The sequence below is a fragment of the Vidua chalybeata genome, chromosome 2 (assembly GCF_026979565.1).
Source record: "Vidua chalybeata isolate OUT-0048 chromosome 2, bVidCha1 merged haplotype, whole genome shotgun sequence".
Classification (NCBI taxonomy): domain Eukaryota; kingdom Metazoa; phylum Chordata; class Aves; order Passeriformes; family Viduidae; genus Vidua; species Vidua chalybeata.
Window position 1 is genome coordinate 115,182,492 of NC_071531.1, and position 27,814 is coordinate 115,210,305.

Here is a 27,814-nt window from a genome sequence, read left to right on the forward strand (position 1 = left end):
AGAAAATAATTTTAATGAATTTTTTTAACTGTGTCACTGTCCTGTGACACAGGACTGTCAGATGCTGCTGACAGTCAGTTGACTGACACAACTGTTGCTGTCAGGCTAATTCATTTCTCCTGTTTCTTTTTGTTTTCCCCAAATCCCCATCCTGCATGACCACGTGCTATCCAGGAGTGCATTTGCTCAAACCAGCTCTCACCAAGGAAGCACAAGATATTCCAGCTGAAGAGCAGAGACACATGAAAAACTGGGAATAAAACCAGCAGACCCAGAGGTAGGAAGAGAATATAATGTCAGGAATAGAAAGTACCTCTTTATATTGACAAGGTTTGATGAAACTCAGAGTTTCCTCTTCTCCCACACCCTGCAGGAGCTCTCACCACGGCAAACAGGGGAACAATGGACACTGGAAGACCACAAGAGCCCCAAGTTCCTTTCAGCTGGGTGCCCATGAACACACTCTGCACTTTCCCTTACCCCAGAGCTTTGTGTTTTCTGCTGTCAGGAGTTTGGGGCTTGTTTGCAAGTTCTTTGTTTGCTCTCATTAGTCACTTGATGATTGTTCTGCACATCATTTTGTTCCTTTACAATTTCGCCAGGGTCATTGTTTTTACTGACAAAACCTTTGTTGTTGGGGTGCTGCAGTCTCCTCTGAGCACACAAAAATATGGAACAGCCACCAACAGATGCCTGTCACCCTCCCCCAACGCTGGAAAAACGTCCCTTTAAAACAAGAATTAGCGAAATTATTGATAATAACAAGATTTGCCTCCACCATCTCATGGCAGTGCCCTGCAGCTGTCACATTTTAGGATGAGGGTCTGGGAGGTGAACACAGGCATGGAAGGAAATGCCCTTTATAATTCCTTGAATTGCCACAAGGCTGACAACAGTGATAGTTACCTGGTGGAGATGGCACTAAATTAACACTCCAGGGTTAAAGGACAATTCCACTGAAATCAGTGAGAACACCTTGATGTGAGACTGCCATAAGCATGGAAAGCCAGATCTTAAACTCTACCATGCAAGGCTTTAAAAACCCTGGGAGATAAAAACAGACTCTAGGAATATCTAGAAATACATTCCCCAAAAGTATCTCCCAAGACTTCCTGGACCTAGTCTGCTTTTTCTTGCACAGCTCTGGAATAAATCCCAGGGGGATTCCACTTTTGACAGGATGAATTTTTAATAAACTGCATCTTTGCTTTTGGGCTTCCTCATTCTTGGGGAGAAAAGAAAAAAAAATGTTCTGGCTCAAATCCAACTTTTGGAAAATGACTTTGTGGCAGAGCTGTCACCATGATGATATCTTTGCATCTGCGGAGTACAGAGTGCTCTACACACTGCTCATGCCAGTAATAATTGGCTTCCTTCATGTGGAAAAATGTGCATTTAAATCCTTCAGCACTTTGACACCATTTCTGCTCTTCAGGGATTCTTCTACTGACCACAAGACCATCGTCATCATCACAAAATGTCTGAGGAACAGCAGTGGGGTGTGTGCTCTGTCTGGAATTTTTAGTTCTTCTTACCCAAAAGTAAATTATTTTGCTGCTCAGCTCAACAAATATTTTGATATTTCAAGATGATTTGGAAGATAAGTTAAAGAAATGCACTTTGCTCGAGAACAGGCCAGAGCTGATTATATTTACCTCCTACAAAACCAAATCTCACACAGAGAACCACCTCTGGGAATTCTTCCTTACAGAATTCCATCCAGATTTACCAGGATGTCTCCACATGAGCTCTCATGCCACAAGAGAACCACCCCTGACTCAGCCATAAGCTTGGATAAATCCAAATCTTTTCTCTATTACAACAACACAAGCTAAGGGAGGGAAACCTTAAACTGACACAGATGTGCACATGAAAATGCATTTCACAACAAATCCCAATGTTTCTTAATAAATATTTTCCTTCAAATATTTTCTTAAAACTGTTTTCTTAATATGTTCTTATAAAAATCAAGAAACAAGCATTTTCTTAAGAATACTCCCCTGGCAGATAAAATGCATTAAAAATGAGTTTAAAGAGAAAAAAAAAGAATAATCAGATACTGAGCATAAACATTCCTCAGGAGCTTGTGTTTACTCTTTTGCACCCTTGCAGTTTTTTAACCACCTATTTTGCTGGGTTTAAGTTTTAATTCAGTTGATTCAATCTCTGTATTATCATTTTCATTTACTTCTTCAGATAAATCTCCTCAACAAAAGCTTTTCTACCCCAGCACAGGCTGCTGTTCCCAACTGCTCCTTGGATTTATCACTTCCATCTGTTTATTTTCTCTACTTGGGTTTCTAGTCACCTGTATTCAGTGAACAGGCTATTCAAAAGCTGCTCACAGAGCAGGTTCAGGGATGGAAATGTCCCAATATTAAAAATGTCAATAATTTAATATATTCCCAAGCATTTCGGGTTCTTATCGTGCCAAAGAGATTCCACCTGCAGCTGGATGTGGTCCTGCAAATGCAACAGTGCTCTGTCTCACCCACAACACGAGTGGTCTTGTTGGGATATTCAGAATATTCAGGCATTTTCCAACTCAAATTACAAATTCAATTAAATTTTATGCTAACACGTGAGACAATTAAGCAATATGAAGAGAGCAGAGTGGATCTCACACAGGGAAGCCCACATTCCTGAACAGGCACCCTACACAAGGATCACTCTGCCAGTCACACTGAAATGCAAGGATCAAATCCCACAAAACTGTTTCTAGGAATTTCTGCAATCTACACAAATGTGTTCTTGTAAGGAGAATGGCCCAGAGTCACAGCACTGTGATTATTTGCAATAATTATGGAATCACAGAATGATGACAGCAATTATCTCCCACAATAAAGGGAAAAACATGGTGGGGGTAATGCCAAAGGTATGGCAGCTGCAGGGCAGCAGGAAGATTAATCCGGAGTTCCCAAACCCCACTTGGGAATTCTGGGTTTTTTTCTGGAATTATGCTTTATTACCTTTAGAAGTCCATTCTCAATTATCTCCAGGGGAATCACACTAACAATTTATGCTTGCACTCCTTGTAAGCACCAGTGGGTGAGGACAAAGATAATTTGGGCCTGAAGTCCATAATTATAAATATTGTGGAAGGTTTTTTCCCTTACACAAACAGATTCCCCCCCACCCCCATCCAAAAGCCTGGCACAGAATCCCCTTTCCAAGCAATATTCCTGAACGAGGATTGAGGATTTTCTGATCTTCTACTGTTTGACAGGACAGTGCTGGGTAACAAAAATCAACAGAAAAATGAACAGAAATGGGATCTTGTGCTGTTAAATATTTTAATTGAATCACTTCTGAAGTGTGGCCTGATTGGGAATACCTAAATATACTTTGGTCTCCTGACAGTATTTGTTGAACATAACTGCATTAAAGTTGAGCTCCTTTTCAAACTGATTCCAGCCCTGTAGGATTAATACTCATACCTTTTTAAAAACTCCTTAATTTCACAGTGCCATTGCTCAGAGGCCCTCCCGACACTGTGTGGGCAGAGCAGAGCAGGAGACTGAAATCCCACAGGAAGAGACATCCCAAGGATCTGGCAGGGCTGGGATTTCTTTGATACAAGGCTGTCTTCAGTGCTTAGTCTTTGCTATTCAATAAACTGAGCCTTTCAGCAAAGTTAATTCACTGAATGCTCCAATATCCCCTCTTAAATTAGAAATGGGGCTCCCAGAGCCAGCCAGGAGAAGGGTCTGTGCTCACTGGGAATGTTGAGACACAGAATCCAGGGATCTGGACCTGAAGTCACATATGAATATCATAAAAAATACACTGCAATAATCCAGCTGAATGAACTGACACCGAATCCAACTGGATGAACTGCCCAGTGAGAAGAGCAGAGCCTGACAAAAGTGGATCAGCTATCAAAAAATGTTGAATTATTTGGGTATACATAGAGCCACGAACATCTGTGAACATTTTATGTAGGAAAAAAGGTATTTCACAGATTTGCCATCTTCTTTTTATGCACTTTTTTTTCTTGGAATTCTGTATTTTTGAAAATTATCTTTTAGTAAATTGGATTCTCATCTGTTAAATTACTATATATAATATATATAAGTCTAGTATAGCAAACACTGTTCAATTTTATTAATAGGAACAGTTTAAAATTTTGATTTCTAATACCCTTAAGCTTGAACTAGAAACCCAATTTTTAACTCTCTCCATGTACCTGGTTTAACACTCCAGTCAAAAGAAGCTCATCCAAGAAAATTCAGGCACCCAAATCCCAGAATATTGTCATGATTCCTCCTAACAATTTTTTTTTTAATGTTCATTTTGAATCATTTTCAGCTCCTCATGACTTTTATGTGAGATGAAAAGCCTTGAGCCCAAGCACTGAAACTTTCCCGAAGTTTTAAAAATCCATGAGGATTTTTAAGAAGGTCCTCATGGAAGGAGGTGCTGGAAGGTGCTGCTGGATGCCCTGGACAGTGCTGGTGCCACGAGGAAAGTGCATGGAAAAGGTTCTTCCCATTATCCTCGAGCAACACTGGGAATACCAGAGATTAATTCCTTTAATTAGCATTCCAATCCTACAAGCAATTACCTCAGGGCTTTGATAATTTGTGAAACATGATAAAATAATATCCTGCTTCAGCTGGATGACACCATTCCACAAGTCAGCCATCAGGAATCAGGGATTTAAGGAAGCCACTGGTAGGGAACATTCCTTCCCTCTACACCAAGGGGGTCTAGCCTGGCTGCAAAGCTTTTTAAGCAGAGATGACAACTTGAACAACAGATGGGAATTTTATTTTTGGAGATCAAACCTGCAGGTAGGGAGACAAATCACACTGGAGCATTCCCACTCCTCCTCCTCCTCTTTGCATGACTGAGCTTCTGGGCCAGCTCTACAATCCATTATCTCCTTTGCAATTTCTAGAAACTAAATAGGAGTTTTCAGCTGCAGGAAGAGATTCCAAGGCAAGGAAGTTCTAAAGACTGTGCAAAAACCAGCTCTTGTCCACACAGGCAATGAGCAGCTCCACACCTCCAGCCATCCCAAAATACCTGCACTGTCTCCAAACAGAGCAGAGCTTTGGAAGCTGAAAGAATAAAGAACCTCTCAAAACTTGACAGCTGGGCCCTATGAGCCCCTCAAAGATCTGTGAAAACTCTTCCCAGGTTTGCCTCCCTCTCGGCAAGACAGCTGTAGATTAGAAACCATTTTACCGTTTTCCCATAACGTTTTCTGGGATTTAATTAAAACTTCAAATTCAGTGTCACATTTCCCAGCTCACACTTATTGGCCTTGTGCTATTTTGGGCCTCATCTCCTTGTTATAATTCTTCTGCTGCTTTCATTAGTGAAGTCACTCAGAAATGTTTTGTCCTGCCACTGACGACAGAAGATGAGTCACAGAATCACAGGAGGGGCTGGTGGGAAGAGACCTTAAAATCATCCCATTCCAGCCCTGCCATGGCAGGGACACCTCCCACTGTTCCAGGTGCCTCCAAGCCCTGTCCAACCTGGCCTTGGGCACTGCCAGGGATCCAGGGTCACCCTGTGCCAGGGCCTGCCCACCCTCCCAGGGAACAATTCCTAATTCCCAACATCCCATCCATCCCTGCCCTCTGGCAGTGGGAGCCATTCCCTGTGTCCTGTCCCTCTGTCCCTTGTCCCCAGTCCCTCTCCAGCTCTCCTGGAGCCCCTTTAGGCAATGGAAGGGGCTCTGAGGTCTCCACATTTTCAGTAAATTTTACAGTTTAATATCTCATTTAACAGGACAAAACCTGTGCACACACATTCAATTTTAAGAATAATCCACGAGTTTTTCAATGGAAACACGTCCATTCCAGGTAACTCATTTAAACACTGGGTGGTTATGAGTAACAGCAAGAAAAAAAAAAAAAAAGAGGGAAAAAAGTAACTTTTCCCTGCTTCTTCAACTCTCCCAGTGCATCAGGACTTGCTAAAAACAAAGCCCTGAAGCAAACAAAACCCTCTGAAGGATCTGTTTGGGATGCTTTTCTCTATGAATCCTAAAGCAGGAACGCTGCAGCTTCTGGTGAAAGCGTGGCTGCCCCACCTGCCTCCCAAACAGAGTGGACCAGGTGCTTCCTGAGCTCCAAGGCTGCTCTCTGGCACAGGGAAGTATTTTGGGAACTGCTCTCATTGTGTTACAGCGTGGCTTTGAAACAAGATGGCAGTTTCATTTCCTGCTCACAATGAGTGGCTTTATGACAGCTGACCAAAATATCTCCAAGCCCCATTCAAATCCCAAATGGTTTCTGCATAAAATCTTTAAATGAAAAAAAAAAAAAAAAGAAAGAAAGAAAAGTGTCTTAGGTTTTCTGCTACCTTCCTCAGCCAGATTCCTTTCAAGTAACTCCTTCCCAATCCTAATCCTTACACTGCCTTCCTGGTGCCTTCTTACTTGTTTTACAACATTCAGCTTAAATCCCTGATTTCATCCCTGATCATTCTCCCTCTCTGCCCCTGTGCCCAGGTGAGAGCCCACCTGCAGAGCTGCCCCAGCCCTGGGGACACAGCAGCAGCACCTGGAGCTGCTGCAGAGAGCCCAGAGGAGGCTCCAGAGCTGCTCCAGGGCTGGAGCCAGGCTGGGAGAGCTGGGGGTGCTCACCTGGGGAGGAGAAGGATCCAGGGAGAGCTCAGAGGGCTAAAGGGGCATAAAGGGGCTCCAGGAGAGCTGGAGAGGGACTGGGGACAAGGGACAGAGGGACAGGACACAGGGATTGCCTTTCTTTCATGAGCATCTGTAAATTCACACTGCTCTTTTACAATCAACCCTTTTCTTAAGTTATTCCTGTGAAAACACCAAAGGAAACCTCACTGAAAAGTCAGTCGTATTATCAAGAAATAATTTATTTCACCATGAAGAAATGGTCATTGTTTTAAGATAATTAAGTTGCCTGAGTTCCATATTAGACTTTGCCATGCTGCTTTTACACTGCACTGCCCAGCCGTGGAGGAATAAACACCTGGATCCCTGAAATAAATGGATTTCTTTGGATCAAATGCTTTACCAAGGGATTCATTTGTGACTGAAACACGAGGAGAGACAGACTGACTGTCACCAGGCCAATGTGACCATGACACTTTCTTATCTTCACAACAGAAACAGCTGTGACTCAGACCCACTCCTGTGCCTCAAGGTCGCGTGGAAAGTCTGCGTGATGAGCAACGTGATTTTTCAGCAGGTGAGTGGTGGATTTGGAACTGAAAATCCACATTTTATCTGTGAAAAATTAAAAATGTAATTGGAAATGTAAGAATTGGGGGGCAGAGGGCAGGGATGGATGGGAGATTGGGAATTAGGAATTGTTCCCTGTGAGGGTGGGCAGGCCCTGGTACAGGTTCCAGAGCAGCTGTGGCTACCCCTGGATCCCTGGAAGTGTCCAAGGCCAGGCTGGACAGGGCTTGGAGCCACCTGGGACACTGGAAGGTGTCCCTGCCATGGCAGGGGGTGGGAATGGATAGTTTTTAAAGTCCTTTCCAACCCAAACCATTCCACGATTCTATGACATAGATACACCACAATTACTGGTGCAAATACCATTTACTAAGGCCAGTAAACCTCCCTTGCTCGTGGTTTTGCCAAAATTAACATCAAAAGTTGCATTTCCAGGGCAAATCCTCTTTTCACTTCCCTGCAAACATTAACTCACAGCCAGCTGGAATCCAGGGGCTCTCAACTGGAGGTAGCACACATTCCATGGACTGTGAACAAGTGGGCATGTGAGAGATGAGCATTTAAGAAAAACATTGAACAAGAGACCACAATTAACGACCCAATCATTTATGTGGAGGCAGAACTACACTACAACCTGGAATTCTTTTCCCCCGGGTTTGATGTGCACATCAACACAGAGACAGATGTCCCTGGATGGGAGAACAGCGTGGGATCAGGATCAGCTGCTGTGGAACCTACACTGAGCATCTTCTGGAGCACTGGGATGATGTGCTGAGCATGATCCCTCCAGCCACCCCCCTCTGTGGGAATGACCACGAGGAGCCCAAGCACTCATGAACTGCCTGGGAAGGAAAAGTTCCTGTGCCCATCTGATGCTGGAGATAATGCCATCCATGGCTGCCTTAACTGGGATTACAAAATATTTGTGGCTCGCAGCTGACAAGAACAGGAAGTGAAACAATAGTTCTTTCACTTGCACAAGTCCCCTCTGCATTTTTAAGGGAGTTTTACAGGATCTTAAAAGAATTGGTAGCACTGAAATAATAAAAGAGATTTATAGAAGAAAGTGGAAATCTCTGGTGACTTCAGAATTACTTTATCTTAATGCTATTTTTTCGTTGAGGGGCAGACTTTCCGTTTTAAAAAAGGAATCCCCTGGGTGCTTCTAAATCATTCCAGAAAGTTTGAAACAATACCATGGACGTAAATTGATTTCTTACAGTGATAATATTGGTTCTGCTTGTTCCAGAGGCTACAGAAATATATGCTGATGTAAATGGTATCCTTTTATTTCTACAGGACACAGCGGTGCTGGGATAACATTCCTGAGCTAATTTAAGACTTTCAGCTACTGTGTCAACTTATTTTTCAATTCAGATGGAGCCACCAGGGGAAAGAACCCTTTGCCACACACATCTTATTAATTTCAGGGCATAAAGCAAATTATTAACTGAAAGCCATCAAGTCCTCAATTTGGGGTCATTTTTATAAACACTGCCAGCTCCAGCTGAATCTCATTTGTGCAAGCCATGTTTGGAGCCTGCATTTCCATTTGTTTCAAATGATCACTGAAAGTGCATGGGAAAAGTGATGGATGACTGTGCTGAAAACAGAGAAGTCAACACAGCTTCACAAAAACTCCCAACCATTCCAACAAATAAAAACCAGGGCTCACCAGAACATGAAGGTTCCAGCACTGCTGGAACTCATGCAGTTACTCCACTTAATTGCAGGAAAAAAAGAAAAAAAAAACCAAAACCAGAAAGCAGAAGGTTAAATCCCAAGGAGAACCTCCTTACCAAAAAAAATTTGCTGTTTTAAGGAATGATAGAGTAATTCAGGTTTAAAAGGGAGATACTGGCTCAACCTCTGCACTCAGAGCAGGGTGAAGTACACCAGGTTGCTCATTCCCTGGAAGTCAGCCAGATCTCTGCCTCTATCAGAGTCCTTAAAAACAGGCAAGGGTGTGGAAAAGCCACACTTCACCTCTAATTTTACAAATGACCCTCTCAAATTAGCAAAGCTCTGCTGTAACTTGTGTTGTTACTGTCACCCACACCTGAGCAAAGGGCAGTTGCAGGGAAATGATGTAACCAAGTTTTTATTCAAACCTGCCAAATCATCACAAGAACTCTGATCAAGAACAAGAGCCAAATTACACAACTCCACTTCCTCGTGTCAAGCAAACTGGAAAGTACAGAAAAAAACAGAGAAGCAGCCTGATAATTCCAGCAGGATAAAAGAAACCACCAAAACCACAAAGACAAAGCACCAGCTTTTGACACTGCTCTCCCTCAAACACCAAAGCCCACATGAGCAATGCCATGAAATATTTCCTTTTAAAAGAGCTTCGTTTAGAAATATCTGCTGCTACTGCCTGCTACCTTGTCCAGAATTTTTCTGTGCTCACAAAAAATGCAGCACCACCTGTAACTGTTCCTCAGCCTTGGCACAGGGTGCTCAGAGAAGCTGTGGCTGCCCCTGCATCCCTGGAATTGTTCCAGGCCAGGTTGGAGCAGCCTGGGACAGTGGAAGGTGCTGGATGGTCTTTAAGGTCCCTTCCAACCCAAACCATCCTATGATTTTGAAATGGAAGTTTTTGTTCCCTCTTTCTTTCTCTCTTTAAATAATCTCAGAACTATTTCAAGTGTCCAGCACACCTGCTTTTCTTTTTTCATGTCAACATTTCCTCATAGTAAGCTGCTGTGTAAAGTCATTATTTGAGGTGGTTCATGAGGGGAACTTACAGAATTAAGAGCACAGCATGAAACAATGATAAAGTTTCTAAAAGGATGAATATCAGAACAGCTCTGATTTGACTTCAAGCATCACCTTAGACTTCCTTCTGACCTCAGTTTAAAGTAAAAACCTAAGCACCAGGCAGACAACTTATTTTTAAAAGGGTTTGGACTGTACTTTCACATTCAGGTGATGGCAACTCTTCCTAAGCAGCTTGTCAGGAAATTGGCAAAGAATAAAACATTTACCAGGCTTTATTTAGTCAGTGCTTGGAGGGGTTTGAATTTCACTGCAGAAACTGAAATGGACATAAAGGACAGATAAAAAGAAAGCCAAAAGGATTCAAATCTTTTCTGAACAGAGAGCTAGAATGGCTTTGCTCCTTATTAAGGGGTGTCATTGGAAAACTAGGAAGGCACAGTAGGATCAATTCTTCATCCTACTGAAAAAGCTGGAAGCATTTTTTATTTTCTTTCCAAGCATCCCCGTTAAGTCTGTGATGGCTTTCACAGTTACAAACACTGCAGAGCCAGTCACTTTTCCTTCTCTGCAAAAAAACTGTTGCAAAATGAAGTAACATACTCTGAACCACTGAAAACAAAGCAGGAGCTGCGTGCACCAGGAACCCTGGTATGAAAAACCTGTCACAGAAAAGGCAGCAAGGCCACGAGGTGGATTTGTGATTCATTTGTCACAGGACAGCACCACAGCAGCATTCCAGAGCCAGACACAAGGAACAAACCCAGCAGCAGCTTCCTCTTGGGAGCAGCCCAAGGTGCCCTGGCCCAGCACACATCACCCTTTCCCAACAGGCTGGAAATCCCTCCTGCAGGCACACAGCAACACTGGGGCTGCAAAGGATCCCCACCCTCCTTTCTGCAGCCCCAACACAGCCTTTTATTGGATTCTGCTGTTACCAAGCACTGAAGATCCATTCTCCAGGCTGGCTGTGCAAGAACTCTCCCTGCCTCTGCTCAGCTCAGCTCACACGGGATGCCAGGACCAGCCCTTGATGTCCACAGGCAACAAATAAACACTCCATGATTCGATTTTATGCTAAGCAAGGCACCTTTTAGCCTACTGAACTAAAAGGTAATTTAATATAAGGAGAAAACAGATGGGAAGAGGCAGCCACATCAGCTGAGCTTTTAACCTGTTATTTATCAATGCAGCCATGCCAGAGCTGAGAGGAAAATCTTGTGTTTTCTAGGGAAAGACGTGCAGATGGTGCACAGGGATGCTTTGAGAGCACAGAGCCACAACTCCAACCCAAAGGCAGCAGCTGGGTGCACGTCATGGCCAGTGCAGGAAATGGAAAGACAGAAACTTCCACAGGCACTGAAAGGTTTCATTTGCAGCCTTGGAAGAAGCTTGGATTGATGTAAAAATAAAAGTACACAGACATTAAGCAGAAAAAGAATAAACTTATGTTTCTATAGCTGTAAGTAAGAATGTACCTTAGGCAAATAAGAGACTGTATTGAGTAAGATGGTGAAGGGTTTTACAGTGTAGTAATGCAATTACTACATTAAAGTAATTACTAAAGTAGGTAAAGTATTTTGTAATTACTAAAGTTTAGTAAAGTATTTTGTAATTACTAAAGTTTAGTAAGTATTTGCTTACTAAAGCAATGTATAGAGTAAGCTAAGAGTTTAAATGTTGTAATAGAAGCGTATGTGTGTATGTGGAATAGCAGCCCACTGGATGAAAGCATCCACAGTGCAGCAGAATTAAGTAATGGTGATGGGTTAGAAAAACAAAATTAACTTTGTGGCAGCTTTCTACTGGATTAGAATGTTATATATTGCCTTGTAATGAAGAAACTTGTCCCTACTTTGAGCTATGGCTGACTGCTTGCTCTTTTAAATCTCACAGCCTCTGAGGCTGATGTGCATTTGAGTAATAAATCATTTTTAGCCCAACTGTGGTCCCTTCAATTAACACAGTGATAATAATTGGTATCTCCAAGATAATAGGCCAGGGACTGGGTATGCTCCAGCCAAGCCAGCCCTGGCTTCCAATGAGCCAGAGGCAACAGAACCCCATGAAAACCCAAAGCCATGGGGAAACTGTTTATGGTGGATGAAAACAGAAACAGCCTCTGACACATCTGTAAATGTTACAAACACTAATACAGCCAAGTGTCAGCTGAAAAGTTTTCATGTGTTTTTTTCTAGCTCTGAAGATTTTTATCATTTTTGGGTAACAACTAGAAAAACCAGGCACTGGGTCCAAAATCAGAACGGTTTGAGGAGATACTTGATGTGATTTAGAAATGTGGAGAGCCCTGAGCAGTTCAAAGATCAGCTCAAGGGCAGCTAAATGGGGAAACACTTACAGACAGCACATGGCACTACAGGAATACCTAAGGACTTACTAATACTGAGATAAAAAGCACATTTTCTGAATATTAATCACAACACAGTAGCAAAGATGTTTAGTTTAGACACTACAACTGCTTATAGCATGTAAAATATGCTGGGTCACACCACCACTCAACCTACTGGAACAAAAACTGTGCTGGAAGGGTGAAACTCCCTTCCAAAATCCTCCCTTCGCAGTGGTGTCACCTAGAGATTAGAGACATTGCACAGGTGTCTCCATTTCTTTATCCTTCACTCCATTTTCCACTTCCAGCATCTCTTTCAAAAATGGTAATGGCTATTCAGAGTTCTTTATTCATTAGGCAGCAATTTTTTTTCCCCAAGTTACTGCATTTCTCTTTCTAACATTAATTTCATCTGCTATTTTCTGCCTGGTCAACCAAAATTGGCAAGATCTCGCTCCATTTCTCAGTCATTGTCCATTTGCTCACACTGAATGATTCTTCACCTTCAGCTGCTCACCTCACACTCCAGCTCCTTCTCCATTTGTGTTAAATCATTCTGCTAAATAAAATAATCCTTTTTTCTGGACTTTATACAGTGTGGTTCCCTCAGGAATTTCAGAAGGAGGAGAAGGAGAAACCAGGACCCTGGCAGCAAATCCCATTCCAGATTACAAGCTGCTGTTTCTATTATATCTATTTATATATTTAATGTTTCTATTAGATTTATTTATATATTTAAGCAGTTTCATCCTTCAATTTCCATTACAGTGTCTGGATGAAAGAATTGGCAGTCCAGTGATGCATTATCCTTGATTTTCCTGAAGATTTTCCCTCTCTCTCTCCCAAAATCTCCAGTAGCCACTTCAATTCTGGGACCTCTGCCTTGCTCCAGAGAATGACCCTGTTCCCAGGGAGTTTTGCTCATGGCCAACAGTGCAAGAGACCTGAATTTACAGCTCTTCATTAAAACACACACTTTTGTTTACCAGACAAAGAGATTCAACTGCTATAAATATCTGAGAGATGCAGAAAAATAAACCCTGAGTGTTGTCCTTTCCTTCCAGAATAATTTGGCTGGATGAAAGCACTTAGGCTTTCAGTAAACCACAATTATTTATATCAAAGAATAAGTTGTAAGGTTTTTTTTCTGTATTAAAAAAAAAGGTTCAGCTTGAGAAAGGCTTGAAAAAAAAAAGACCAAGGCTATTTGCTCATTTTTAAAAATGATTTCAAACACCCTTTTTGTTTGTTTTGTTGTGAACCTATTCAATTCCCTTGTGGAATTGCTCCCAAGTAAAAGCATTAAGTGATGACAGCCAACCATGCATGTAAATGTGGAATTATCTTATGTAAGCAACAATTAATAATTTTATCTGCACCAGCACAAGGAAATTCTTTACAAGCATTTCCATGTACTAAACATTTAGTTAGCACAAACATTCACGTTTTACAAACAGAAAAGCACACACAGAGGGAAAAGCAGGAGAATTCCTTTGGTACTTTTATTTTTTACTTCACTTACCTGCTTTTCATATCAAAGTTTCCCCCCCCCCAAAATGCAAAGGTATGCTGATAATACAGGGATTTATTATAATTCTGTGCTATTTCTCCAATAAAGCAATTCAAAATGCAAATGACAAACTTCTAAGTCACCCTGCCTAGAAAGAGTTTGCAAAGAGCAAATTCAAGTAAAGTTTGAAAATGTCAACATGTGAAATGCAAACAGATAAAGTGTGAAGGAGATGATTTTAAAATTGATTTGTAACTCTCGAATTCAGAGACACGGGAATAGTGTACATTTAATTAATTCTAGGGTGATATTTAAGAAGAAACAACTGTGAGCAATCAGATTTGAACTTTTTAAAGTGTGTCATTTCCTCTGAGTTCAAGTAGCTACTCCTGCTTTGACCTGGCAAAGTGCCACAGGTGAGAACAAGAAAGCTGACTGCTGCTCCCTAAAATCCACAGTCTGGAAACCAAGGTATTTAATAACTCTAGCTCATTAATCACACCATAAAGAAGTGTTCTGATCAGACACAAAATAAAAAGGATTATGGGATATGGTACTAAAGAAGTTAAAGAATTCCCAGTTTCCTTACAAGAGGAAAAGACAGGGCTCAGTTTGACAAACGTGACTCCTTTATCCAAGTGAGTTTTTCACTCAGGTTTTTTTTAGTCCTTTATCCAAGTGAATTTTATCCAACTGAGCTTTTCAGAAATGAAGGGAATTAAAAAATGAAAGGTGATTGATTGCTCAGTTTCAGGGCCTGAAAGCTAGTTCCAAGTTTTTTAGACACCACTGCAGGCTCTACCTTCCCTCTCACTTGTGGCAGCTCACTGGAAAAGTCAATCCAGGACTTTGGACCCTCCCAGATTTACCCAGTTCCCAGCTGTGATAATTCACTTGTGGGGAATTTTGGAAGGAATTCCAGATGGGACCTCTGAGTTGTTTTTGATGATTGGTTTCTTTTCTTATCTTCCACACAGGGTGAGTTCAGCTCACATCACCACAGCATGGCTCAGAAGGCCACAAGACCCTCAGCTGCAAGACTTTTTAAGGAGATATTGATTAATAAAACACTGCCAACAAGGATATTTATGGGTTTGACCCAATCCTTACATATTTCATCTTATGGACCCACGCTGCAGTGTGAGCTCTTTTTGCCAATCATGTTCTGACACAAAAACCTGCAGTGCTGCATCCTCATCTCCTTGTTTATCTTTTATTATTCCTATATCTTAAACTCTAAAACTCTAAACTTTTCTTTTTTTAGATCTTAAACTACTTTTATTTTTCTTATATCTTAAACTCTAAAACTCTTTTTTTTCCATATCTTTTATTTTTCCTATATCTTAAACTCTAAAACTCTTTTATTTTTTTCCATATCTTTTATTTTTTCTATATCTTAAACTCTGAAACTCTTTTATTTTTTTTCCATATCTTTTATTTTTTCTTTATCTAAAACTCTAAACTTTCCTTTCCTTAGCTTAACGTATCTCTGCTTTAAACTACAAATCCACATTCTCACTAAATTTGGGAGCCTTTTCCAAGGTTTCAAATCAAACCCTGAGTTTAATTCTTGGCTGCCAGGCCCAAAGTTCTGAGAATTCCCTGCATTTTGGACTCCAACACCTTGTGGCAGGCAGAAATCAGCTTCCTTACCTTCATGATGTTCACCAGGTCTGTTTGATAGTAGCGGTCCTGGTGGGCATTGGCAGCTGCTAAAGTGAGGAGATAATCATTCCTGGCATGGATAGCCTTGGAATTGCACTCGGATCTTCGAGCTTTTAACTGCAACAAATAAAAAACACAGCTCAGAAAGGGAATCTGAATGACCAGGCATTCATCAGAAGCAAATTAACTGTGTGCATGTTGTGGTAACACAGTGAAAACTTTAGGGTATTTACAGTTTTTAAGTCTTCCTAGTGATGAGGGGACTCCTGATGGATTTTTCTCTCCTGCAATTGGAATTTCACATGTGGTCTTCAAAGAAGAGTTTTAACTCTTAATTAGGAAAAAAAAACTCCTTGCATGTATTCCATATATAATTCTATACTCTGCCCAGGGAACGCTCTTAGTTCATCCTTTGTCCCACCAATTTCCCTTCCAAGCTGTCCCTCCCCTCTGCATTCCAGACAATCTGGGGCATTTGCCTCAAGAAATGAGCAGCAAAATCTAAGTTTTATACTCACCTTCACACTTGCCTTCTGCAAGCTTATTCTTGACTGAAAAAGACTAAGTTTGGACCTGGAACAGAAATGAGCAGGAGAAATTGAATGACTGCCTTACACCATTTCTACAAAGGTATTTTTTCCCTGTCTGAAGGATGGTGGTTTAAAAAAGTAAATAAGAAAACAAAATCAAGTCAATAGCTATTTTAATCTGAATAACACTGCAGGATAAATCAGCTTCAAAACCCCCAAGCTCAAATTTTTTTTTTGTTTTTGTTTGTTTGTGTATGATTGTTTATTTTCTTCAGGTATTATAGGTGATTTTATTTAAGTTCTTTTCATCATCCCTCAGAAAGACAGAAAAGATTTTTAAGGAAACCATCATTTAATTCCCTGAGAGCAATTCTGAATAACTTCTAAAAACAAAAATTAAAGAAAAAAAAAAGCCATAGGGGTGTGGTGAATTCCCATAAGACAGGCCAGACTCCAAACCCAAAACATGTGTTACTGGTTTTCCTGGAAGGAAGGAAATCACCCTCCTTAGGATGTCAAGGAACAGAAAAAATCTAAAATCTCCAAAACTTATCTCGAAAAATGAAAAACAGTGCCCTGCTGCCTCTCCCCCCCTAAATGGATTGATACCAAATTTGAGATGTGTGGACATAAAAGGAAGTCAGGAGGCTTTAATATCAAAAAAGTGCCAGCTGACACACTGTCCATAGAAAATGCCAAATCAAAGCTGTTACTCGAACTTCCTTCCTAAACAAACCAACACAAACAAGTTCTAATTTCCTCTCAGGGTGTGCTTGAAATAGCTACAAAAATGTATAGAAGCAAAATGCAAAGAAAACCTGGCAGAATCTCACTGAAAGCCAAATATCGAGTGCAAAACCTAATACAAATGTGCTTTTTGGGGCTGCAATTATTTCTACATATGCCATTATAAAAACATACTTGGCCTCAATATCAGCTTTCTCCCGCACTGCCTGAGCCATCTGTTCACTCTCAAAATATTTCTTTTTGCCTTTAGCTAAATCTTTGACTGTCTCCTGTAGTTCAGCTTGGATCCTTGTCAGCTGGTCCACGCACTGAAAGAAAGCATTCAGGAAAGAAAATATTACTCTTTTTTTGCATCCAAATAAAATTATCATCATCATCACGCTGCTGTTTATGGTATTTTATAGGCAAGGATTCAGTCTTCAAGTCACTCCTGGTCAATTATTCATGCAGGTCTTTTAAAACTGATCAGAACACAAAACCTTCTCTCTTCCTTTCTTCCTGCTGCTGTTTAAAGTGTAAGGATAACCCACAAATTAAACAGAAAAGTTCTGAAAGCTTTGGATGCAGTAATTAGTTCAAGACATCATAATACAACTGGGAAAAATCCAAAGGCAATCTACTGGAAGTGATACCAAAAAAAATGATTAATATTTCCTTCTTTAAAATTTAAAACATGAGGCAAAAGCTGCCACACAAAATACAACAGGAAGAAAAATTATTATATTCAGCAATTCTTCAGCAACCCTGCCAGCTTAAGAAAAACCCCAATGAAGTGGGAAAGCATCTGTGCTAAGCAGGATCTAGGTAAGAAAACCATTGTGAATCATCAGTGTCTAGAATTAAAACTCTCTTTAGAAGAGATTACTGAAGATTTTCTTTTCCCCAAACTGGATTAAGCACGCAGGAGATTGATAGTCCAGTGGATTTCTATTTAATTACAGACATCACAGGCTGGATGTGGTCAGTGAAGGCTCCAGCAGCACCCAGGCTGAGCTCAAACCTTGAGTCCTTCAAACACCACCCCAAAAGTCCCAGCTCTTTTCATATCATCACCATCCCCCTGGCTGCCCTCATTCCAGGTGCTGAACACCCCTGCAAAACACCTCAGTTTCCTCATTACGCTAATTATTGCTGCATAATTAACGTAACCTCCTTTGGGAGCACCGCAGGACTGACGGGGTGCTGGGATCCAACAACCTAACACTGACTTCCCCCTGTTCCACTGCTAAAAAATAACACCCAGCCACCTGGAAAAAACAAACTGGCAGCCAACAGGAATTGCTGGTCCTCTCACCACACAAGCCTGCTCTCCCCTGAAGCTGTCAAACTGCTACAAAAAGCACAGAGGAATTCCCACTGAAGCCACTGCTTGATGTGTGCAGGCCAATAAAGCAATGAGCTCCAGAGGGTGCATTCCCTACAGGCTGCTCTGGGGAGTGGTGGAAGGCAGAATTCGGATTTTTTGGAGACCTCTGTGTGCATCACTGAAAAATGCAAGGTAAAATAATCTGTATGTAACAGATGGCTGACAAAGAGCTAAAAGCCTGTTAAAAGAACTGGGGTTTTGCAACATCAGTGGGGATTTTGATCCCTAAAATCTCCTGCCAGCATCAAAAAATTAAAATATCAAATAACTCCAGTTGTTAAAAAGATCATTTGAGAAGAGTTAAATAATCTTGGTTTGCATCCCTGTCAGGAGACTGGATGCCATTTCAGATGGGTATTCCCATGTAACCTTACAAGCATTTTGCTGACTGAATTTCAATTTTGATAAGCTTTTGTCTGAATGGAGGTCAGAACAATTACTTCTCTGTCCATTATTTATCTGTTTGGGAATTCAAAGGGAAGGGTGAGAGGCTGCACTGTGTAAAACAATAGACTGGTTGTGTAGGAAAATTAATCCTGCCAAGTGCATGATAATTCCATGTTGTAGGAAAAGCATATCACTGCTAGAATACCCTGAGCCAGAACACTGCCCTGATAACTGTAATAACTTCTGCTGATTCAGAATTGCAGGAATAAAGGAACTTCTATGACTTTAAAAAATGTAAAGATCCCACTTCTGCTGCTGACTCATGAACACTGAATTACCACCACTTGCAGGAGAATAAAGTACAAATTATTTACCAGTAAGAATGCCATAAAATTGCCACAGCGTTGTTTGGAAAGCTTCACATGAAAATAAAATGCCACAGGACAATAAAACAGCATTAATAAAGTTAATTTTTTCCTCTCACAAAACAGATATCACACATGTTTCTAACAGTAGAATAATTTGTTCAGAAACTGAGAGCTCCCATTACAGGAACATCTACTTAAATTTGTAACCAAGTATTTTACAAAATACTACTCTAGAACACAGAACTGGGTACGTTCTGAGCCTTTGCTGTCACTTTGTAACAAGGACAGCTAAATGTCTGTTGTTTGGGTTTTTTCTTTTTTAATTAAAGGGACATCTTCCACTATTCCAGGATGCTCCAATCCAAATCCAGCCTAGCCTTGGACACTTCCAGGGATGGAACAGCCACAGCTGCTCTGGGCACCCTGTGCCAGGGCCTGCCCAACCTCATAAATGACTTTCAAAAGCAACAAGCAATTAAATGAATATCCAGCTCACTGGAACCACAGTATTTTCTCTGCAAGGACAATTACAGATAATTAAAGAGATAATTAAAGCAGCTTTTGGAGCACTTACTTGTGACAGTGTTACAGGAGGTGGTGGACAGTCTCCACTCTCCATCCTGGAGATTGCTCCAACCATTCCTCCACGTTTCAGATGGATCTTTTCTTAAAATCTCAACCTTTTCTAACAAAAACCACTTGCAATTGTCACTGCAAACCCAATTCAATGCAATTTCTACAGCACAGTGTGAGATCTGCTGAGATACTGATACAATAATTTTAGGAGACTGATTTCCAAGCAGTTATAATTTGGGATAGCAGCTCAGAATTCTGATCCCCCTCCAACAAGCTGGATAAGATGAAGAGTACTATAAGATGAATCTTTTATCTATAAAATGAAGAGTACTTACATAGTTTAGAAATCTTTTAAAAGATTTCTAAAAATCTTTTCTTTCCCTTCAGAAAAAATGACAATAGTTAAAAGGATTTCTTAAAGCACAAATACCTTCTTCAGCTGCTGCTCCTTAAAGCACCGGACACTCCTGGCTGGTTCAGAAATTAAGTTTTTATAGTTCTCACAGATATTGAGTCGGGACTGGGCCACCTGCATGGTGCCTTCTAAGAGTGATTTCCAAACTGAGTACATGCTCCTAAAATAATGAAACACAGAGAGGGAGTGGGAAGGAAGAAAGGGAGGTCAGGTGTTCCACTGAAAATTCGCATTTATAGAATCTCCTGAACTGGAAGGATCCTCCACAAAGATCAGAATCCAGCTCCTGGGCTGGTTTATGTGACAGCAGCACACATTTTTCCAAGGACTGCTTTTAAAACTAAATATAAAGCACCATCCTTTAGGCTGAACTAGAAAATATCTCTACTTTTAACAAAACCTTTAATGGAAGTTGTACCAAAAATACAGATTTTCCTGCCTGTTCCTCTCTTGTGACTCAACTTGTTGCCAAATGTTTTGGGTTCAGCACTTGGGGATGGGTAGGGAGGGGTCTGGAGAAGATCTCTGGGATCTCATGGGTGTTATGGGAGTGTTTTATGTACACTTGAGACCGATAATTCAGTTTATTTCTTTCTAAACACACAACCGATGTGAGGGTGCTGAAAGTCCCAAACACAAATCTGTCAATTTCTTCCTGTTTGAAATAAAACTTGTTGGAACACAAAGAAGACATCAAAACAAAGCATCTGAAAGCTTATTCCAAATATTTAAGAGGTGCTGTTCAAAGGCTTTCAGCAACTGAGTTATTTCTGGTTTCATGGTTTATCCACCTTTCATGTTAATGAAATAAAGTTTTGTAAACAACTGTCTCCTGCTTTGCCTCCTCCCTGATGTCAGATTTGATCTCCACAAAGAACAGCCTCATAAAGTCAGATCTCTTCCTGTCTTTTCCTGTGAATCAATCCACACTCTTATCCCTCTAACCTTAAAGTTATCTACTAAAATCTATATTCAGACACAAGCATTAATACCCAAACAGATGCAAATTACAGTTGTTGTCCTGTCAGGCTGTTTTGTTTCTCCCATCTTCCTAAATATTCAAGTCATAAACATCTATTTGAGACTAATCTCAGGAAAACAAAGCTTCTTTTTAAGTGGCAATGCTCTACTACAAAGGAAAAAGAAAAATTAACTACAGAAAAGCAGTGATTCATTGTTAAGTAAAATAATGACCCAAATTGAAATGATAAATACAGCAATTTTGAGATATCCAACTGGTAAATTACCGATAATCACTTCGTTCCTCTGCTCTTATTCCAAGCCAGTCCTTCTTTAAGTATTGGCTAGCCAGCTTCTGAATGCTCTGTTAAAAGAAGGGGAAAAAATAGTTAAAAGGGAAAAAAAAGGTAATTAAAATACAATTTCTGCTCTTATGTCAGACAAATGAAAACCCAAAGCAGCAAACAATCTACAGCTCAGCAAATGTACAAATTCCCACACTCAGAGGTGGGAATGTTGGAAGGGAAAGGGCTGACCTTGTGCCAGCTGTGAGAACCCCAATTTGTATTTCTCTGGATCAGGACAGGGGGCTCCCAGAATCCAGGAAACATCTGGAGCATCACTTCTGAGCCCACCCTGACACGCCCAGCTCGGATCATCCAAGGCTGCAGGAGCTCTGCTGCTCCCAGGAGGAGCCCATTACTCAGAGGACTACACCAGACAAGAGATTGACAAAGGCAGCTCATCTTGAATTATTAATGTTAATTGCACCCTTCAGTCCCTGCGTTTCGTTTTGCACGGCCTCGGGAAATCAATAACATTTTCATACTCAAGGTCAGAAAGCAGCAGGGTTTCATTTATAACCACACAGGGAAGGGGAGCTGCTGCCACACCGACCCCTCCTCTGGCTCCTGATCCCAATTCCCTCATTATATCCATATATATCCCAATTTCCTCAATATACCTGCCAATTTCCTCAATATATCCATATATATCCCAATTTCCTCAATATACCTGCCAATTTCCTCAATATATCCATATATATCCCAATTTCCTCAATATATCACTACATATCCCATTTTCCTCAATATATCAATATACCTGCCAATTTCCTCAATATGCCTGCCAATTTCCTCAATATATCAATATATATCCCATTTTCCTCAATATGCCTGCCAATTTCCTCAATATATCAATATATATCCCATTTTCCTCAATATGCCTGCCAATTTCCTCAATATATCAATATATATCCCATTTTCCTCAATATATCAATATATATCCCCATTTTCCTGAATATATATCCCATTTTCCTCAATATATCCATATACATCCAATTTTCCTCAACATATCAAAATACATCCCAATTTCCTCAATAATCAATATACATCCCAGTTTCCTCAATATATATGCCATTTTCCTCAATATGACAGTATATATGCCATTTTCCTCAATATGACAGTATATATGCCATTTTCCTCAATATATCAATATATATTTCATTTTCAGTATATATCAAATTTTCCTCAATATATCAAATATATATACCATCTTCCTCAAAATATCAATATACATCCCAGTTTCCCCTATATATATCCCATTTTCCTCAATATATATCCCCATTTTCCTCAAAATATCAATATATATCTCAATTTCCTCAATAAATCAATATATATTGCATTTTCCTCAATATATATCCCATCTTCTTCAAAATATCAATATACATCCCATCTTCCTCAATATATATTCAATTTTCCTCAATATATCAAATATATATCCCATCTTCATCAATATACATCCCATTTTCCTCAATATATATCCAATTTTCCTCAATGTATCAATATATATTCCATCTTCCTCAATATATCAATATATATCCCATTTTCCTCAACATATATCCCATTTTTGTCAACATACCAAATATTATCCCATCTTCCTCAATATAATAATATATATCCCATGTTCCTCGATATATCCATATACATCCCAATTTCCTCAATATATCAATATACATCCCATTTTCCTCAGTAGATCAATACATAACCCATTTTGGGGACATGGGTTGGTGGTGGGACAACAGTTGGACTCGAAGACCTTGAAGATCCTTTCCAACCTAAACCATCACCACAGAAACAGCCTCCAGCTTTTGCATGTTAGTCTACACAAGAAAGAAGTGGAGACCTGGGTGAAAATTCCCTCTCCAGCTAAGAATCAATCCCCCAGGAGTATTTTGGAAGAGCAATCCTGAGGAAGAGCCTGGGTTGAGACATCTTTGCCCAATGTCATTTATTTACATTTTCTATACCATGTTTAAGATGCAACAACCTCTGAGTTACTCCTAGAAAAAAATATCAGAAGTAGCTCAAAGAGCACAAGATTTTATTCATGTCTCACAGCCCACACAGTGGTAGAAATTTATTACAAGCTATGATTTGATCAATGTGTTCGCACAGAAAAATTAAATGTTGCTAATAGATCATTAGTAGCAAAGTCGTGCTCCCTCATATTTTTATAAAAATGCTAATTCCATTAGGTAGCTGTTAAAAAAATCCCAGATCAAAGGAAAAACAGCATTTCCTTTAATCCTGGCAGAGTAATCTGTGATGAGATTCGGAGCTTTATGAGATGCCTCCACCTGCTGCTAATTCCATGTTTCCACCCCTTCTTTCTCAGACTCCACTACAAGATCTGCCTCAAGATGCTGAACAAACATTCAGAAATAGGGAAAAAAGCTCGCTGGCAGCTGAGGACAAGCTCTGCCAAAATTAAGACACAAAAAAAGTCACAAGAGGGATAAATAAAGCTATTTTTGCCCAGAGAAATCCTATCACTGATGTCAGCAAATAAACCATCAACCCAGCGGGATTAACCATTTATTTCCAAACTGAACAAGCTCAGCAACAGAACCACTCAAAAAAGTGAAGAGAATAGGGAGGATAAAAGAATCATGGAATATCCTGAGCTGGAAGGGACCCAGAGGATCACAAAATCCAACTCCTGGCCCTGCACAGTCCAACAATCCCACCCTGAGAGAGCTGTCCAAACACTCCTGGAGCTCTGGCATCCATGAAAAGATCAGCACAATTTCAGATTTGGATTTCCCAGGGCTGCAGCTGTAATACTTACAAAAGGGATCACCACTAGAAAAGGAAAGAGGGAGATGACCCAAATGAAAAGGTCATTGTTAGAAGACTTTTAATAAGTTCTATTGATTATACTTTCCGAAGCAGTTGCAAGGTTTTTATCTGTAATAATAATTAAAAGGTGCTGATGACAGCAGGTGCCCAAAAAACCTATCACTGATAGCAGAAAGCATGACAGACACAGCTGATGTAACACTGAGTTTTGGGACTATCAAGCAGGCAAATTCAGTGCTGCTTTTCATTTAGGTGGTTTCAATATCTTGCATCATTTTGATCCCTTCTCTTTATCACAGCAGCTTTCTGACATGATGATTTCTTGTTTTCATTAATTTGTTTGCTAAGTCCTCTTCTGGCAGGCAAACACTCCACAACAGAGAGGCTTCAGTATCTCTCTTTAGTTTGCTGCTTCTCTGGGAAAAGCAAGGTTATTCCCAATTAAACTGACTCCATGGGAAGTGTGGATGCCACTTTAACTAATCAACAGCTGCAAATTAACACTCTCCATTAGCAGCTAGAAAAAGTTAGAGTTGCATTATGTATAAATTCTTATTATCAGACCTATCCACTGTTTATGCGCAAGAGAGCTTTGCTTTATTTTACTTTTAAATGGGAAAAAAAGTGTTGGGAATGTTGTACTTTGTCATTATCATGAGGTTCAGGCAATGTGGAAAATTCTGTTTTATTTCAGTACTGCTGATTCTTCCAAAATAAATTTGACAGCTACACCAAGACTCTCCTGCCACTGTAAAAACAGCCTTTTGACTGATATCAGATATTTTCAAACCCATATTTTTAGCTGTAAGAGAGCAAGACTGTATGGGCCATTCACTGATGATCTTTGTGGGTCCCTTCCAGCTCAGAATATTCTGTGAAATTAATTAAGTAATCTGTGAGGACTGGCTGAGGATAAAGGGGAATTGTCACACACAGAGACTCCTCAAAAAAAATAAAGGTCAAAAAACCTCCACACAACCAAAATGCAAAATGTCTGCATTTTGAAGAATGCTTCTTCTGCAAAAATGAACAAATGAGATGTATCCAATCCAAGAAATTTCAGTCACTTCCCCGGTGCCCTCAGGTTTTTTTCTCAAACCAGTGAGATTTGACCCAACTTCAGTGAGCTCAGGGAGCCTGACTCATTCAAACACAGCTACCTGGGGCCAAAAATTCAGGAGGCAGCTTTATCAATCACACAGATGTTTGCCTCACAAGCTTCAGGAGTAACTTGGAAGAGATTTTACACCCTTGCCAATCTCTTGGAAACATTTGGGCAGGGAGAAGGGAGCAGAAAATGCAATACAGCCTGTGAGGTGAGAACTCTGGCTTTCTTGAATCTGGCAGAACCATTCAGCATCAGCACTAAAGTCTGGGATAGGGATTATTTCAAGTGATGTTTTATTTACCAGAGCTGGATTCAGTAATGGTTTAATGAGAATGAAGGGACTGAGGCAGGGATTCCAGGCAGGATGTGACGTGGAACAGGCAGCACATGGACGTCTCCAGTGCCTCCTGGCCCTTCCCAAAAGCTGCCCTGACTGCTGATCTGCACTGCCTTTAACATGGCTCAGGAGAGATAAAAGAGGTTTCCCTGTGCCTGCAGCATCAGTTGCAGAATTCCCTGGAAATGTTAGGAAAAGCTGGTAATTTAAGGTGAAGCTGCACCCCTAACCACGCTGCTTCTCCTTCCTCCAGATGGGATATTCCTTCCCACTATCAGATGACTCCAATTCAAGAAAATATGGAGTTTCATTCTTTTATTCATTCATTCATTTATTCATTCATTCGCAATTTTGTTCCAAGCTGCTTCATTTCTCTTTTTATTTGCAGATATTTGAAGCATGACAAGAAAGCAAAGAAAACAAAGTGGGAAGCTAAAAAATTCATGTACAGCAGTTAAATATCACCTCAGGCACTCCTGCAATCAGGTTTAGCAAAGGAAACGTCAAAGCTCCTCTCATTCACTTTGTTCATTTGTTAAAACTGCTGCTTTATTTGCAGCATCTTAATTCTCTCCTAAACAACCTGAATGGATATAATTTAACTTTTCCTCTCTCAGCCCTTCTTTAAAAAAAAAAAAACCTGGCACTAAGTTTGTCCCTTTTTTCCCAAAGGTTTCACAGTTTTCAAAGACAACACTCACAGTGCTAAGACAGGAAATGATCAGAGGATAAATCCACTGCAGCCAAGCTGACTAGACCTAAAGCCAATTCAGATTTATTCATCAGAATATCCTCTAACCTATTATATTCCTGACCTTTCATCAGGCCAGGATCCATAGCCATAATCCATAGGGATTCATATTCTGTATTACCTGGCACAAAACCAGCGTTGGAAGTTTCTTTCTCTGCCTTATTAAGAGTCTCCCTTATTATGAATAGCCTGACAGATTTTAAGTAATAAAACCATACTTCACTAAGCTTCCAACTGCTTTTTCTCTGAATTCTCTTGTCTTTGGCTTCCAAATTTTAGGATTTCAGGCATCAAGAAAAATTAATTGTAATCTCCATGATGTGGCACCGTGGCCATTACTTAACCACAGATACTTCCAACTCTAAGCAGGTTACAAACCAGAATAAATCCAGTGACACCAACCAAGCTCAGTATTCATGTGGAGAAATTATTTTCACTTTCTAAACTACATATTTTAAATTGCTACACTAAAGATATGTTGCTATTTGGAAACATTCCAGGTTATTTTCAAGGCCTTTTGCTAAATGACTTCTTTAAAAATGTCTGTGTCGATGTCCTTACTGCACCATCCAGTATTTATCCAGTGAGTGTATTTCAGGCAGCCTGAAGTTTAGGGACTCTCTTCTCACAATTTTTACCTCTACAACCCCAAAGGAAGTACAATAATCCAAGCAAATAAAAACCCCCCAGCTTTCCAGGCACCCAGTGAAGAAATCTGAGTAAAATTCCCCCCATCTTTGAGCGTGAAAGTTGGAAAGTGGCTGAAGATTGATTTTATTCTTCAAAATACAAGGAGCTCCTGTTTAAACCATCTAAAATTATTCTTATACTTGAAATAACTTTTTCCTAGATTGTGAAGTTGTTCTACATAAACGCAGAGTTCTTTTTCAGAGTTGGCTTTCTTTAAGTCCCTAAGAAACTCTTAGAAAACCTCAGGAAGGGGCAGAGCCTCAGCTTGTATTACAAGATATCAGGAGGTTTCCACCACATCACTTCTCCCCGCAGCCAAAGGCACATTAGCAGCTCTGGAGAAGAAGTTTATTTGTCTTTTGGTTCAGAAGTCTGGGCTTCCTGAGCAAATCCCATTCCTAATAGATAAACTAGATAAACCAAAGTCCTGGATCACATTTTGGATGGGGAACCACTGCTTTACACAGCTCCTTATACACCAGACTTCTTTTCCACCCTACTGCACTAGACAATGTCATTTTTGGCTGAGTTAATTTTTAACTTTTAAGTAAACTTTTAGCAATTTTGGAGCTTGATCTTTAGACAGATCTAAAGCTTAAAAATAAGGAAATTCAGGAGGTTCCACAAGGCCAAGTGCAAGGTCCTGCACATGGGTCAGGGCAATGACAGGACACGGGGAATGTCTTCCCACTGCCAGAGGGCAGGGATGGATGGGATGTTGGGAAGGAATTCCTGGCTGGGAGGGTGGGCAGGCCCTGGCAGAGGGTGCCCAGAGCAGCTGGGACTGCCCCTGGATCCCTGGAAGAGTCCAAGGTTGGACAACCTGGGATAGTAGGAGGTGTCCCTACCCATAGCAGGGGGTTGGGATGCGGTGATTTTTAAGATCCCTTCCTGAAATGAAAAGACTGAAGAGAGTGAAGTCATGGCAAACGACCTCTTTTCCTCCACGTACAGGTCTGCTTGCCAGCGTTAATTCAAAAACACAAATACAAAATACCACCCAAATCCCACGGAGCTGGCAAAGCAGC

At 40.5% G+C, this 27,814-nt stretch overlaps 1 protein-coding gene across 4 annotated transcripts in view; it reads right to left on the reverse strand.

The window, feature by feature from the left end:
- FCHSD2 (FCH and double SH3 domains 2) overlaps positions 1-27,814 on the reverse strand; it is a 130,438-nt gene that overhangs the window by 48,348 nt on the left and 54,276 nt on the right. For all 4 annotated transcript variants that reach the window (XM_053969148.1, XM_053931271.1, XM_053931285.1 and 1 more), the window contains exons 4-8: positions 21,051-21,127; positions 19,819-19,963; positions 16,866-16,999; positions 15,933-15,987; positions 15,403-15,531 (exon numbers count right to left, since the gene is read on the reverse strand). In XM_053969148.1, the coding sequence (XP_053825123.1) occupies positions 15,403-15,531; positions 15,933-15,987; positions 16,866-16,999; positions 19,819-19,963; positions 21,051-21,127 (540 nt within the window). The remainder of the gene's footprint in view (positions 1-15,402; positions 15,532-15,932; positions 15,988-16,865; positions 17,000-19,818; positions 19,964-21,050; positions 21,128-27,814) is intronic.